Raw genomic sequence first — 11,555 nt, forward strand, 5'->3', positions numbered from 1 at the left:
GAGACGAAAACTCCTCAGAGTTTTCATCATATCGATCAGACACCCTCCAATTTTTGTATTTCTCAAGCCGAAAAAGTACAGGAAATCTGTCTTTGAACGCCTCATCCCCGGTCCAAAGATCCAGCTAGAATTTGATCTCTTTTCCATTACCACATATGCCTCTGAATATTTTGTTCAGGCTCGTATCCGCTACCTTAATAGACTCAATTGCTTTGACAATTATTTTCCAGTTGCTCGACAAGTATTTGTTAACCGGGAGAGCACTCCAGTTGTTCTTGTTTTCATGAATCACCGTAATTACTTCCTTCCAAAAGCTATCCTTCTCGTTTTTGAATCTAGCTTACCATTTAGACAGTAGGGTCAGATTCGAATCATTGAGACTAGAAAAGGCCTAATCCACCAGCCCTCTTGGGGGAAGTTACCCTATCCCACGAGACCCAATTAATTTTCTTAACACCTTCTGAGCCACCCCATAGAAACCGCCTCATAATCTTTTCCAAGCCATCCAAAACCTTCTTAGGTGCGCAGTACAGTGACAAATAATATGTGGGGAGGCTTTCTAGCACGAATTTCTTTAGATGAAGTCTCTACCTAGCTAAAAGTAACTCTCGATATCGTCTTTCATGGGTTTTGGATCCCAACACCGTCTTTAACGGTGTGTGGGGAAGTTTGAGATGTAGACAGTCTTACCCCTACAAAAGTAGAGATGTTGCTTCCAGGTTTTACCAAAGATAGAAAAAGACCTTTAGCCTTGATGAGCATGAGAATCGAATCCATGACCTCTGTCTCCAAAGACAGATAATTTTAACCTCGGATCCAACCCGGTTTCTACTTATATAAAAGTTAGACATTTGTTCACAAACCTTTTTAAGCTTATTAAACTTTTTTCAAATTGTTGATGAACACAAAAGTTTTTTTAGACGAAAAAAAAAAAAGTGTATCTAGGATCTACAATACTAATACAGTCACATGTAATAATAATAAATTAAAGGTCGCATTACTATTGATGTCAATTAGATTAGCCATTAAAGGTGTCTTAAAAAAACAACCGAGTGTTATATAATCCCTCTGTATCATATTAAATGTCCAATTTTAACTTGTCAAGTTTTCTGCTTGCAACTTTGACCATGAACATCTTTTTTTTGTGTTATATAATAGTTGATGCAAGTTATATCAATAAAAAATATATTGAAAACCCAATCCGTTCATATATTTTACATGAAGTGTTATACAATATAGACAAATATTTTCATGGTCAAAGTTTAAAACAAAAAACTTGACAAGTCAAAATTGGACATTTAATATGAGACGGAGGAAGTACATGTTTTGTATGACTCAAAACAAATGATATTGTAAACATTGAAAAATAACTTTTTGCAATGAAAAAATCATTTCAAAAATTCACTTTCAGGACAAGTGTTTTTTTAAACAAAACTAAAAAATTTTTTAAACAAAACTAAAAATCAAACACGGCCGTATGGTTTCCCTTAGGGTAGTGATATTCGTATCACCGTTTTTTATAAATCTATCACAATGTACCATAGTTTATGTATATCATTTAGCTGTCCAGTCATGGTAAAAATAACAAAAGTTATGGTACAAATATCATTGTCCTTTCCCATATGACCAAAATCAAATATCAATACAAGTGTTATGCAATGACATGAATGAAAATAAATCCTATATTTGTATGATTAAATGATAAATCAAGAGATGTATGTAAAAACCTAACAAAGAGGTCATGTCATGAGCGGTAAATGCAAACACAATGGTCAGTAATGGCGAAAATAGTTTATCCCAAAATCATTTTGTTCCAATGCCTACTACACATGAATGAGTAGTGTCAATACCAATATCAACATTATCTTGATGAAATGATTGGATATCAAGTTCTCAAAAGTACACACGATGAGACTCATCCAGCACTATGATTACAATATGCAGCAACATCTTGAGAGCTAGGAGATCAAATGCACAGCATCTGAAATTCTGAACACATACAATCATCCATCTACAATCAACAAACAATGTACTCGAATGAAAACCTTACGGAAACGAAACATGCTAATTCTTCTTGCCGAAAGTGAGCCAATCACAGCCCTAAACAAACAAAAGTCCATGTCAAATAATATATGCTTGCTACAATGTAAATCAGACCAAACAGAACAACATGACATTTAAGTCCAGAAATTATGGCCTGATAATAATACTAGCATCATCCTAGTTGGTTCTGGTAGAACTTCAAATAAGATAAAGACAGTGAAAGTGAACTCAGAGACTTGCTTCTGGAGATCACACAGTAGGTCCAGATCCTTCCAACAAGTCATCATACATCGTCGTTCAGATCTGGTTAAAAGTATTGAATCAGCATGATACTTGCATAACTAACCTTAAAAATTGAGCATATACGGACTATTGCCTATAAACATTGTGTTTTTCCATAAGTTTAATAGTCAAAGAATGTATTAAAGAATGGGTGATATGCCTTCAATGTTGGTATGCCATGTCCTCCACTAAATAACATGGCAATTGTTCAATTTCCAGTATGCTCGGCATGATGGGATTTTGTGTAATACGGCTTAGACCATTTTCCTAAGTAAATTGTTCTCAGACTATTTATGACCTTAAACATAACTTAGATTGGAGCAGGGGAGGAGAAAGGCTAAAGACAAGATTTAGTGATGCTATGGGATCAGATGTGAGAACTGACACTACAACTAGAACTTTAACAACTCTAAAATGGTAAAGTTGAAGTTAAGATATTACTTGAAATGTTATTAGTTTTGATGATCATGAGGTCCATTTGGTAATATGATGTTGCAACAGAATATTTTTTCTTCAGGTTTTCTACAGATAATATAAGTTACCATGGAAGATAAAAACAATTTCACCAGATCTGTGTAAGGAGATGCTCTCAAAAAAATAAACTTCCAAACAAAAAGTACATGTGAGTTGCCCTCTATTAGTTATGACAGGTCATCTTGATCACAACTACTAGACATGAAGTTACTCGTATCAAAACCAACATACAGTGATTCACATTTCATTGTAGCACCGCTTGTTTTTAGTAAGTTAAATTGATTCAAGAACCCTTCTTATCATCCAGTCAATGGCGAGAAGCCAAGAATGATGAATATCACATTTCTCACTAATTAAGAGCTGAATTTATTTCAGGGAGCTCAGGATGCAATTTTAAAGGACACACACATCCTAATTATTATCACAATATACTATCACTTATATATATGATAACTTATGATTTGCTATACAGTATACACCATTAAAGTTTAGTATGTACTATGTCCTAAACTCTGGTCAACATGGGTTTTCAAGATCTACATGTCATATCCAATACAATAGGATTATCAGTTAACCCGTAAAACATTAGCTTAGACACAACACACACAACAAGCTGAAATTCCATACAGTCGCATAAAAATATTTGTTAAGTACAAACTTCTTAAACACTCTATGGTATGTACTATTATAATATAGCATATTCACAAGCAAACATCATTAGCTTCAGCAAGTAAGAGCACAAATCTCATATGTTATGAATATATCGAAATTTTAAAGGGCGAAGTAAAATTGGTTCAGAGCGCAAACAAGAAGACGAACACACACATACACACACACACACACATCATATAACACGAGAGATACCATCATAACAATCATAAAGTAATAGAAACATACCTTCAAGAGTCCAACCACAAGTGCGTGGAGCAGCAGAAAGCATTGATGTCAGCAATGCAGAAGCAGTAGCTGTGTGGAATGGAAGCATTGATTCTACAGACACAGAGCTCAGCTCAACCGGAGACCTATTTTTAATTAAAAATCACATTAAAATACGAGCGGCAAGTAAATTTCTTTTCCTCGTAACAAAAACAGACATAGAATATTTCTTTAGAGATCACGATGACACATTTGGTAGCAACATTCAGATCATGGCTCAAACTGAAACATTGAGAATGCAGACCCAAGTTCAAGTAGACAAGGGTTGTTGACCACAGACCACCTGTTAGCATTTTGCTCATAACTTTTTGCTCAGGACTCGGATTGACGTGTTCTAGCACTTTCCGGAAACTAGACAACATTTTACAACCCATTGTCATTACGACTTTGTAGTTTTAAGACAAAGTGAGTCACAAGAAGAGATTTTTGGGCTGGACAGTCAGCAGACCTCGTATTTTAGCTACGGTTAAATATTTAACGTATGCCTTGTTTTCAAGAATATTTAAAGCTTCGTGTGGAAGTATTACTACGAGTATGCCTATAAAAAGAAGGGAAAGGCTCATTTTGTAATCGGGAAATGATAAATGTACCATATGGTTTTTGATTGTTTTAGCATATGGTTACAACTTTTCCAACACTATATAAATCTATATTTTGTATATGTAGTATATATATCAATTTGTTTGGTACTATTGTAAGTGATATCATCAAGAAACCACACCGTTAAATGTTTGACCACACCGTGGTACTACACCATGGCCGGCATGGTGGAGGCTACCGTGGGTCTTCAAAATGGTGTGGGCATGGGCTACGTGTGTGTGTGAGAGAGAGAGAGAGAGTTTTCAATTAACAATATAATTTAAATATAGGGAAAAGAATCTGTGTGTGTATTTAACTTGTCTTCAACTACTATTGTAGGAAAGAAACTTGGTTTTGGTTCATTGTATGTAAGTTTGTCTCAAAACTGAACGAATTGTGTAAGAAATCGGCCGGATACTAACGTGGCACCATCAAACATCTGATACATGGCCCAATGAGAGACCACCACACCATCATTTTTACACAATTCGTTCAGTTTAGCAGGTTACTTACATACAATGAACCAAAACAAAGTTTCTTTCCTACAAGCCGAAGACAAGTTACACACACACAAATTCTTTTCCCTTAAATATATACGAGAATGGTATCTGCGCATTGCAGCGGCCGTCGAGTTAGTGGCGGTGAGATGGTGGAGTGATAGGTCATAGAGTTTGATTGGTCAAAGAAGGTGATAGATCATAGAGTGTGATAGCCAAATGTCTTAGCCGTCCGCCATTGGATTTAAAAATTCATCGAAAGTATATCGAATGACATCTCTAATAAAAGAACTCCATATGATTTTTATAATTTATGGATGTACAGTTTTTGAGATAAAAGATTTTGAATGAATCGGAGAATAAATGACTTACGGAGGAGAAAGAAAAAAAGATGATTATTTGAGGGGAGAGAAAGGGTAATATATTTATCTTAGGTAAATATAAAATTGATTGAGGACATTTGGGAAAGTAAATGTTACAAACTTAAAGGAGAATTTGCTTGTAGTATAGATAATTAAAATCAAAAATGAATAAAACAAAAGAGATAAAATTAAAAGGAGACCTGAAAATGCGATGAGAAAGGGGGTTCTTTTGAGAGGGGATGCGGAAAGCAGATCGTGATGCTGACGTGGCATTAGGTTTGGCTGCGGCGGTGGAGATTCTAGAAGCCGCTGTGCGTACGGTGCTGAAGGAGCGGAATGCCGACCTAGCTGCCATTTTTCTGTGTTGTATGTATGATCGTATATGTATATTTTGTTATGTGTGTATTTCGTCTAAACAGATATATTATCCCTTTTGAGGTTTTGGGGGTTTTGGAGATGAAGGTAAAAATACATAATCGGTCCCTTAGTTGTTACTGTTTGCTAATTATGTGATATTACTTTTTATTAAAGCATTATTATTACTATTGAATTAAGATTTAATGATTAACATTTAAAAATAATTTTAATCATTGATTTTAATCTATCTATTAATTAAGTTGAAGAACTTAATTATGATGTACCCTTCATTAGGAAATTACAACTATGTGTCGTGTGCGATCGTGATGCATTCAGTAACAAGCATTTTATGGTTGTAACGATGTGCACATTGGACATTCTTATTTGGTAGCCTAAACGTGTAGGTTATCTACTTTTTGTGTATCTAAGCGCTGAGTATCAAATAAAACAATTATTAAAGGAAAACAATAGGTGATGGATTATGATTCACACTTATGAATTATGTTTTCAATTCCATAAACTAATCAATAATAGCATTCCATTCTCTATTCACTAATGCGTTCCTTTGACATTCTCATGTGCTTTTCATTCTCAGCCTTGCATATTTTTACTGCAGTAGGTTTTGGCGGTTCTAGACAGATTGCGAAAAGGTGACTAAAGTTTAAAGTTGGTTTTTGCTAACGCTTGTAAAGCAATTGAAGTTGAGATGTCAATAAGAAGTTGTGTTGTGTGTATCAGATCCAGGAAATTAAGGCTTAAACCCCACAGGAGCCTCCTCTACTCCACAATCATGAACATTCCTCCACTAATAGACTAAGATTACTCTAATTCTTCAGATAAAAATCCCCATGGACAGGAAGAAGCAAAAACTCATATAGTCATGGACAATTATAAGGTGGAATCCGAACTTTTGCAGACTTCAAGTAGCCACTGACCCAAATCGCCTTAGGTAGTTTGTAGAAATGCGCTCCTCGTTCCAACATAGCTCAAGTTACGCCTATTTTAGTGAAGCTCATTGGTAACTCTATATTGGCCCTCCAAATACAAGATATTTGTTCATCTACACTTGGCCCACATCAATTAAGGCTCTATTTGTTTTTTATAAAGGGCTAAATACCCATGCTGTTATTAACAGAATCTTCATAGGTGCATGCAATTGGGAAGGAAAATTTAAAAGCAATATATTAATAATTTAATAATATATATAACATGTTTTAATTGGCTAGTTGAAATTTCTCATGGCTGCGCCTAATCCATTATAGTCTTATGTGACAACTTGTCACATGTGCCTCTGACTTTGTCTCTTATCTTAAGAATGTTTTAATATTATGTTTGCTCTCATGGAAAGTGAAAGGATTCAAAAACAAAAGAAAATCTTTGCTTTGAATTTAGTTGTTTTATGTAAGATTTAGATAACTGATGGAAAAGGAATTGGATAGTAATAATGAAGTTATAGTAGAGATTTCCGGAGGTACAAAAGAAGAAGAAAAGTCAAATTCTAATGATCCAAATGGAAAGGTAGAGGGTGTTGAGAAACAAGAATCTGGGTCATATTCCTTTAAAAAGTATCTTCAAATAGACCCCCCTCCCCCTGCTCCTATACTACCAGTTGTTCAATTGATTCCTGCTGACCAAGATTCAGGCCTCAGATCAAGGAAAAACGTACCGGGTTCTTCTAATACTTTAGATATACCAACGACGACGTCACAGAAGGCGGATGAGGACATTAACAGAAGATCATTGCCACAGTCTCCATACCCCAAGTCAAAATCAAGACTCATTGAACCCGCAGTTCCTAGCAATTGGAAGGCGGGAAATGATAAAGTGACTAGTACAACTGCTTCTCCTTCTGAGAAGCCAAAAACTCCAAAACTCACCCCTCCAATAACGCCTAAGACGCCATTAATGGCGTCGCAAGGAGAAGAAGATGATGAAGACGATGATGTATATTATACAAACGTTCTTCAAGCTAAAAGTCAGACTCGAAGATCTAAGAAACGAAAGGTTCTGTTTTGTATTGAGTTTAGTATATTTGTTTGCGTAGCGGTGGTTTTAGTTCTAAGTAAAACTGTGAATAAGTTGGAAAATAGCTATATTTGGAGTTTAGAATTATGGAAATGGTGTGTTTTGATATTAGTGGTATTCTGTGGTCGTTTGTTCTCCGAGTGGATTACAGATACCACCGTCTTTTTGATAGAGAAGGAATTCTTGTTTAAAAAGAAAGTCTTGTATTTCGTTTACAGCCTACAAAAGAGTGTTCGGGTTTTTATCTGGTTGGGTTTAATTCTACTAACATGGGGACTCTTGATCAACCGTGGTGTCCATAGAACGAGACACACAACCAAAGTTTTAAATAAAATCACGAGAGGGATTGCGTCTACGCTTGTTGGTGCTGGTGCATGGGTACTAAAAACTCTGTTTGTAAAGATATTAGCGTCTTCGTTTCATGTTAAGATATTCTTTGACAGGATTCAAGAAAACATCTTTCATCAATATGTTCTTCAGATACTTTCTGGGCCGCCTCAACTGATGGGGGATTCTGAAAGCATACCTAGTAGTAGTAGACAGCTAAGTTTTAAAAGTTCAAAGAATGAACAAAACAAAGAAAAGGTTATAGATGTGCAAAAGCTTCAAAAGATGAAGCGTGGAAAGGTATCTGCGTGGACCATGAGGGGGTTAATGAAAGTTATAAAGAGATCGGGAGTTTCTACGCTATCAGAAGCCATTGATGAAAGCGAGGATGCTGCAGATCAGGTTGAACAAAAAAATGGATCAATCACGTGTGAGAGGGAAGCTCAAGAAGCTGGTTATTCTATATTTAGAAATGTAGCTAAGCACAAACAAAAGTAAGATTAGGGTCTTAATCGTTCTCTGTCCATTGTTCTAGATAACTGCAACTTACCCTTTATCATCGTCAAATAAACTTAGGTACATCGAAGAGGATGATCTTTTACGGTTTATGAACAAAGATGATGTGAAAAAAGTGCTTCCATTGTTTGAAGGAGCTGTGGAATCTGGAAAGATTAAGAAGAAGTCCTTTAATAACTGGGTGGTAATAACTATTACTGTTTTCCTTTTCATTTAAAAAATCATACTTTGCATCAAGACTGAAATTTAATATTGGCGTTTAGGTGAATGTGTATAAAGAGCGAAAGTTTCTGGCACTTTCTCTAAAGGACACAAAAACAGCCATAGAGGAGCTAAACAAGCTTGTTTCTGCACTCACAGTATTTGTGCTCATAATCGTCTGGTTACTTCTCATGGGGATTGCTACAACCGAAGTGTTGGTATTCATCTCATCCCAGATTTTACTTGGGGTTTTCATGTTTGGGACCTCTGCTAAGTCAGCATTTGAAGCCATTATATTCGTGTTTGTGATGCATCCGTTTGACGTGGGTGATCGTTGTGTTGTTGACGGTGTTCAGGTAAAAACTTACTGCACCTAATCTATTTACTACAATTTGGTCTTCAATCTTATGCAGAGTTACTTATTTAAACGAATACAAACTTATAGGTCGTAGTAGAAGAAGTAAACATTTTGACAACCGTCTTTCTGAGATATGACAATGAGAAGATTTTCTACCCGAATTCAATCTTGGCTACAAAGGCAATCAGCAATTTCAACAGAAGCCCTGAAATGAGCGATTCTGTAGAGTTTGATTTGGATGTTTCTACTTCAATCGATAAAATCTTAGCTCTAAAAGCTAAGATAAAGACGTATGCCAACTCTGCTTTCTCTATTTCACCTATTATATATGTCATGTCGATTGAGTTTCTCCATTCATATATATAAATATATACACACTACTTCAATGTCCCACTTATATAATTGCTGTCAGGCCTAGATATGTATGTACATAGTATATAGTTTGAATTTAAGGTTAGAGTGCCTTATCTTGTGTAGGAAACAAGAAATGAAGGTAGATGTTTTGGGGATTGACAGTGAGGGCAGGATTTCTGATCTAACTTATCAACCGCAGACCTAATTCATGGTTCGTTTCCATTTCAAATTTCATGTTAATTAGGGGGAAAAAATTAATTTAAATCCTAAAGACCAAAACCAGATTAAAAACTAATTATAACAAATATGAAAAACTCAGGACAACAGACTAACCAACCCATTACATAGCAGGTATATAAATGGTACCAATTATATTAAGAAAGCTTTTTTTGAGACGCCTGCGGATAACCAAGTGTTTAGTTTATATTTAAGTTGGATAGATGAGGTCCTTTTAGTGATAAGTTACTCCAAAATCACTATCACGATATGGTGTATCGGTGCAATAGAACTAGTATGCCGTCGGACCCTGCATAACATTATTATTTTGATATATATATCTATAAATATATGTATATGGAAAGTAGGTTTTGTTTTATTTTCAATAATAAATGTGGATTTGAAGATGTGTTATATAATAATTTGTTAACAACAGGTACATAGAGAGTAAACCGCAATTATGGGGAGCAAAGCATAGTGTTAGGGTTAGGGAGATTGAAAACGTGAACAAGATGAAGATGAGCCTATATGTAACGCATACGATAAACTTTCAGAATCACGAAGAAAAAAGCGATAGAAAATCAAACCTGGTGCTGGAACTGAAGAATATATTTGAACAACTTGATTTAAAGTATCACCTTCTTCCTCAAGAGGTTTTGATCAGATACGTTGGCTCTGCCTCGCCACCAGCAACCACCTCCACGCGCTTGTTGTAATTTCTAATCAATCAATACATACGGTCCCTTCTTTCTATCATTCATTAGTACTATTCTATTGATTTCAATTTCAGTGTCTAAACACACTGCTAATAGTTTAATTTAATGTTTAAACACACGCTTTTATGGTTATGTTTGATTAATTTGTAGATATATTATAACACAAATCAGCCTAGTTGGGTAAATGGTTTGAAAATGCCACCTCTATTATCGAGGCAGTAATGATGAATTTCTCAATATTGGAGTTAATCAGCCAAAGATAAGATTAAACGCATCTTAACAGGTGATTTCCAGCTGCCGTGTGCAGAAATAAATTCAATTTTTTCATTTGTAACCGGCTTCTACCATGAATGCAGCTGAGAGTTTGCAGCTATGCCTGTTTAATCCTTTTTGATCCAGTTCATTTACTGTTCCCAGTCCCATCAAATTTACCAATTACAGTTTTTGTTAGACATTCAAGTACTGATCACAGATTACAAACTCTTAGCATGTAATGTACCTACAGGTTTATCACCTCGAGTCTGCCTTGGTCAGATTTCATAGTTGTCTGGCAACTTGATTCATCCTTGAGTGTGAGAGTGTGTATGACGTTATATTTCTCTTTTAACTAATTTTCTATTTTATTGTCATCCAGTTTTTCACATGTTTTGATACTTTAAATCATTGAGAGATCATCGTTTACTGTTTCGGTGTATTTGTTTATGGTTCATGTTTGGCAAGGAAAGTAAGGGTTGGTCTATTCTTTGAATTAATTAAAACTCTTTATTTCAGCAACTTGTGTCACATGGAATTTCTGCTCTATGTTATTTGGTAAATTTGGGCTGAGTTGTGTAGCGACCCAAGTTCGGGTCAGATAGAGTGATTCTGTTCAGCTTAGACCCGGGTCTGAAGTAAGTTGGTTCAGCTTGGTGGGTTTGGGGTATGCTACTCTGTTGTTCTGATTTCTAGGCTCGTGAGAATTTGAGTCTGAGCTTTTAAGTTTGTATTTGGTTCTGTTTTCACTTGTGTATCAAGTATGAGGTTGGGTACTTGGGTTGGCCCGATGGCCAGATACTAATTTGTTTTATTGAGCTCAAAAAGGTAATGGAGTTTACAAATTACAATCATTATGTTTACAAACGTAGGTGCAAAAATTGTATAAACGTAGGTGCAAAAATGATAGCTCATATTGTAATGGCGAATCCATAATAAAAAGAGGTTATTTTTCTAATAGCGACAATATATTAACAATTATTTCCATAGTTCTAAGTTTGAAATGTGAATTCTTGTAGTAGACAAAATGACAAATACAAAAGATGTTGCATGAAACATG

At 35.4% G+C, this 11,555-nt stretch overlaps 2 protein-coding genes across 6 annotated transcripts; one reads left to right on the forward strand and one right to left on the reverse strand.

Moving 5' to 3' along the window:
- Positions 1-1,769: 1,769 nt before the first annotated feature.
- Positions 1,770-5,623, reverse strand: LOC122596525 (protein NUCLEAR FUSION DEFECTIVE 6, mitochondrial-like). 4 transcript variants are annotated; one of them, XM_043769120.1, is made up of 4 exons: positions 5,374-5,623; positions 3,697-3,821; positions 2,280-2,346; positions 1,770-2,100 (listed from the first exon to the last, which is right to left on the reverse strand). In XM_043769120.1, the coding sequence occupies exons 1-3, from the start codon at positions 5,526-5,528 to the stop codon at positions 2,327-2,329; spliced, it is 300 nt and encodes a 99-aa protein (XP_043625055.1). In that variant the 5' UTR covers positions 5,529-5,623; the 3' UTR covers positions 1,770-2,100; positions 2,280-2,326. The 4 variants fall into 4 exon arrangements, with proteins under 4 accessions (XP_043625055.1, XP_043625057.1, XP_043625056.1 ...); XM_043769122.1 differs by lacking the exon at positions 2,280-2,346 and having other exon boundaries at positions 1,770-2,011; positions 5,374-5,622; XM_043769121.1 differs by lacking the exon at positions 2,280-2,346 and having other exon boundaries at positions 5,374-5,622.
- Positions 5,624-6,847: 1,224 nt separating this feature from the next.
- Positions 6,848-10,375, forward strand: LOC122597762 (mechanosensitive ion channel protein 10-like). Of its 2 annotated transcripts, XM_043770331.1 has the most exons (6): positions 6,848-8,376; positions 8,459-8,582; positions 8,662-8,955; positions 9,045-9,247; positions 9,435-9,522; positions 9,964-10,147. In XM_043770331.1, the coding sequence occupies exons 1-5, from the start codon at positions 6,950-6,952 to the stop codon at positions 9,514-9,516; spliced, it is 2,130 nt and encodes a 709-aa protein (XP_043626266.1). In that variant the 5' UTR covers positions 6,848-6,949; the 3' UTR covers positions 9,517-9,522; positions 9,964-10,147. The 2 variants fall into 2 exon arrangements, with proteins under 2 accessions (XP_043626266.1, XP_043626265.1); XM_043770330.1 differs by lacking the exon at positions 9,435-9,522 and having other exon boundaries at positions 6,854-8,376; positions 9,964-10,375.
- Positions 10,376-11,555: the final 1,180 nt, after the last annotated feature.

This window comes from Erigeron canadensis, chromosome 4 (genome assembly GCF_010389155.1).
Source record: "Erigeron canadensis isolate Cc75 chromosome 4, C_canadensis_v1, whole genome shotgun sequence".
Classification (NCBI taxonomy): Eukaryota; Viridiplantae; Streptophyta; class Magnoliopsida; order Asterales; family Asteraceae; genus Erigeron; species Erigeron canadensis.

What these genes read in the sequence shown, in the direction of transcription:
- LOC122596525 (XM_043769120.1), bottom strand. Translation starts at nt 5,528, where the DNA reads ATGGCAGCTAGGTCGGCATTCCGCTCCTTCAGCACCGTACGCACAGCG. An exon ending in CTTTCTCATCGCATTTTCAG is followed by an intron (nt 3,822 to 5,373) that starts GTCTCCTTTTAA and finishes AATTAAAAATAG; the next exon opens with GTCTCCGGTTGAGCTGAGCT. An exon ending in TTGTGGTTGGACTCTTGAAG is followed by an intron (nt 2,347 to 3,696) that starts GTATGTTTCTAT and finishes ACTTTTAACCAG; the next exon opens with ATCTGAACGACGATGTATGA.
- LOC122597762 (XM_043770330.1), top strand. Translation starts at nt 6,950, where the DNA reads ATGGAAAAGGAATTGGATAGTAATAATGAAGTTATAGTAGAGATTTCC. An exon ending in GTAGCTAAGCACAAACAAAA is followed by an intron (nt 8,377 to 8,458) that starts GTAAGATTAGGG and finishes AAATAAACTTAG; the next exon opens with GTACATCGAAGAGGATGATC. An exon ending in CTAAAAGCTAAGATAAAGAC is followed by an intron (nt 9,248 to 9,963) that starts GTATGCCAACTC and finishes TGTTAACAACAG; the next exon opens with GTACATAGAGAGTAAACCGC.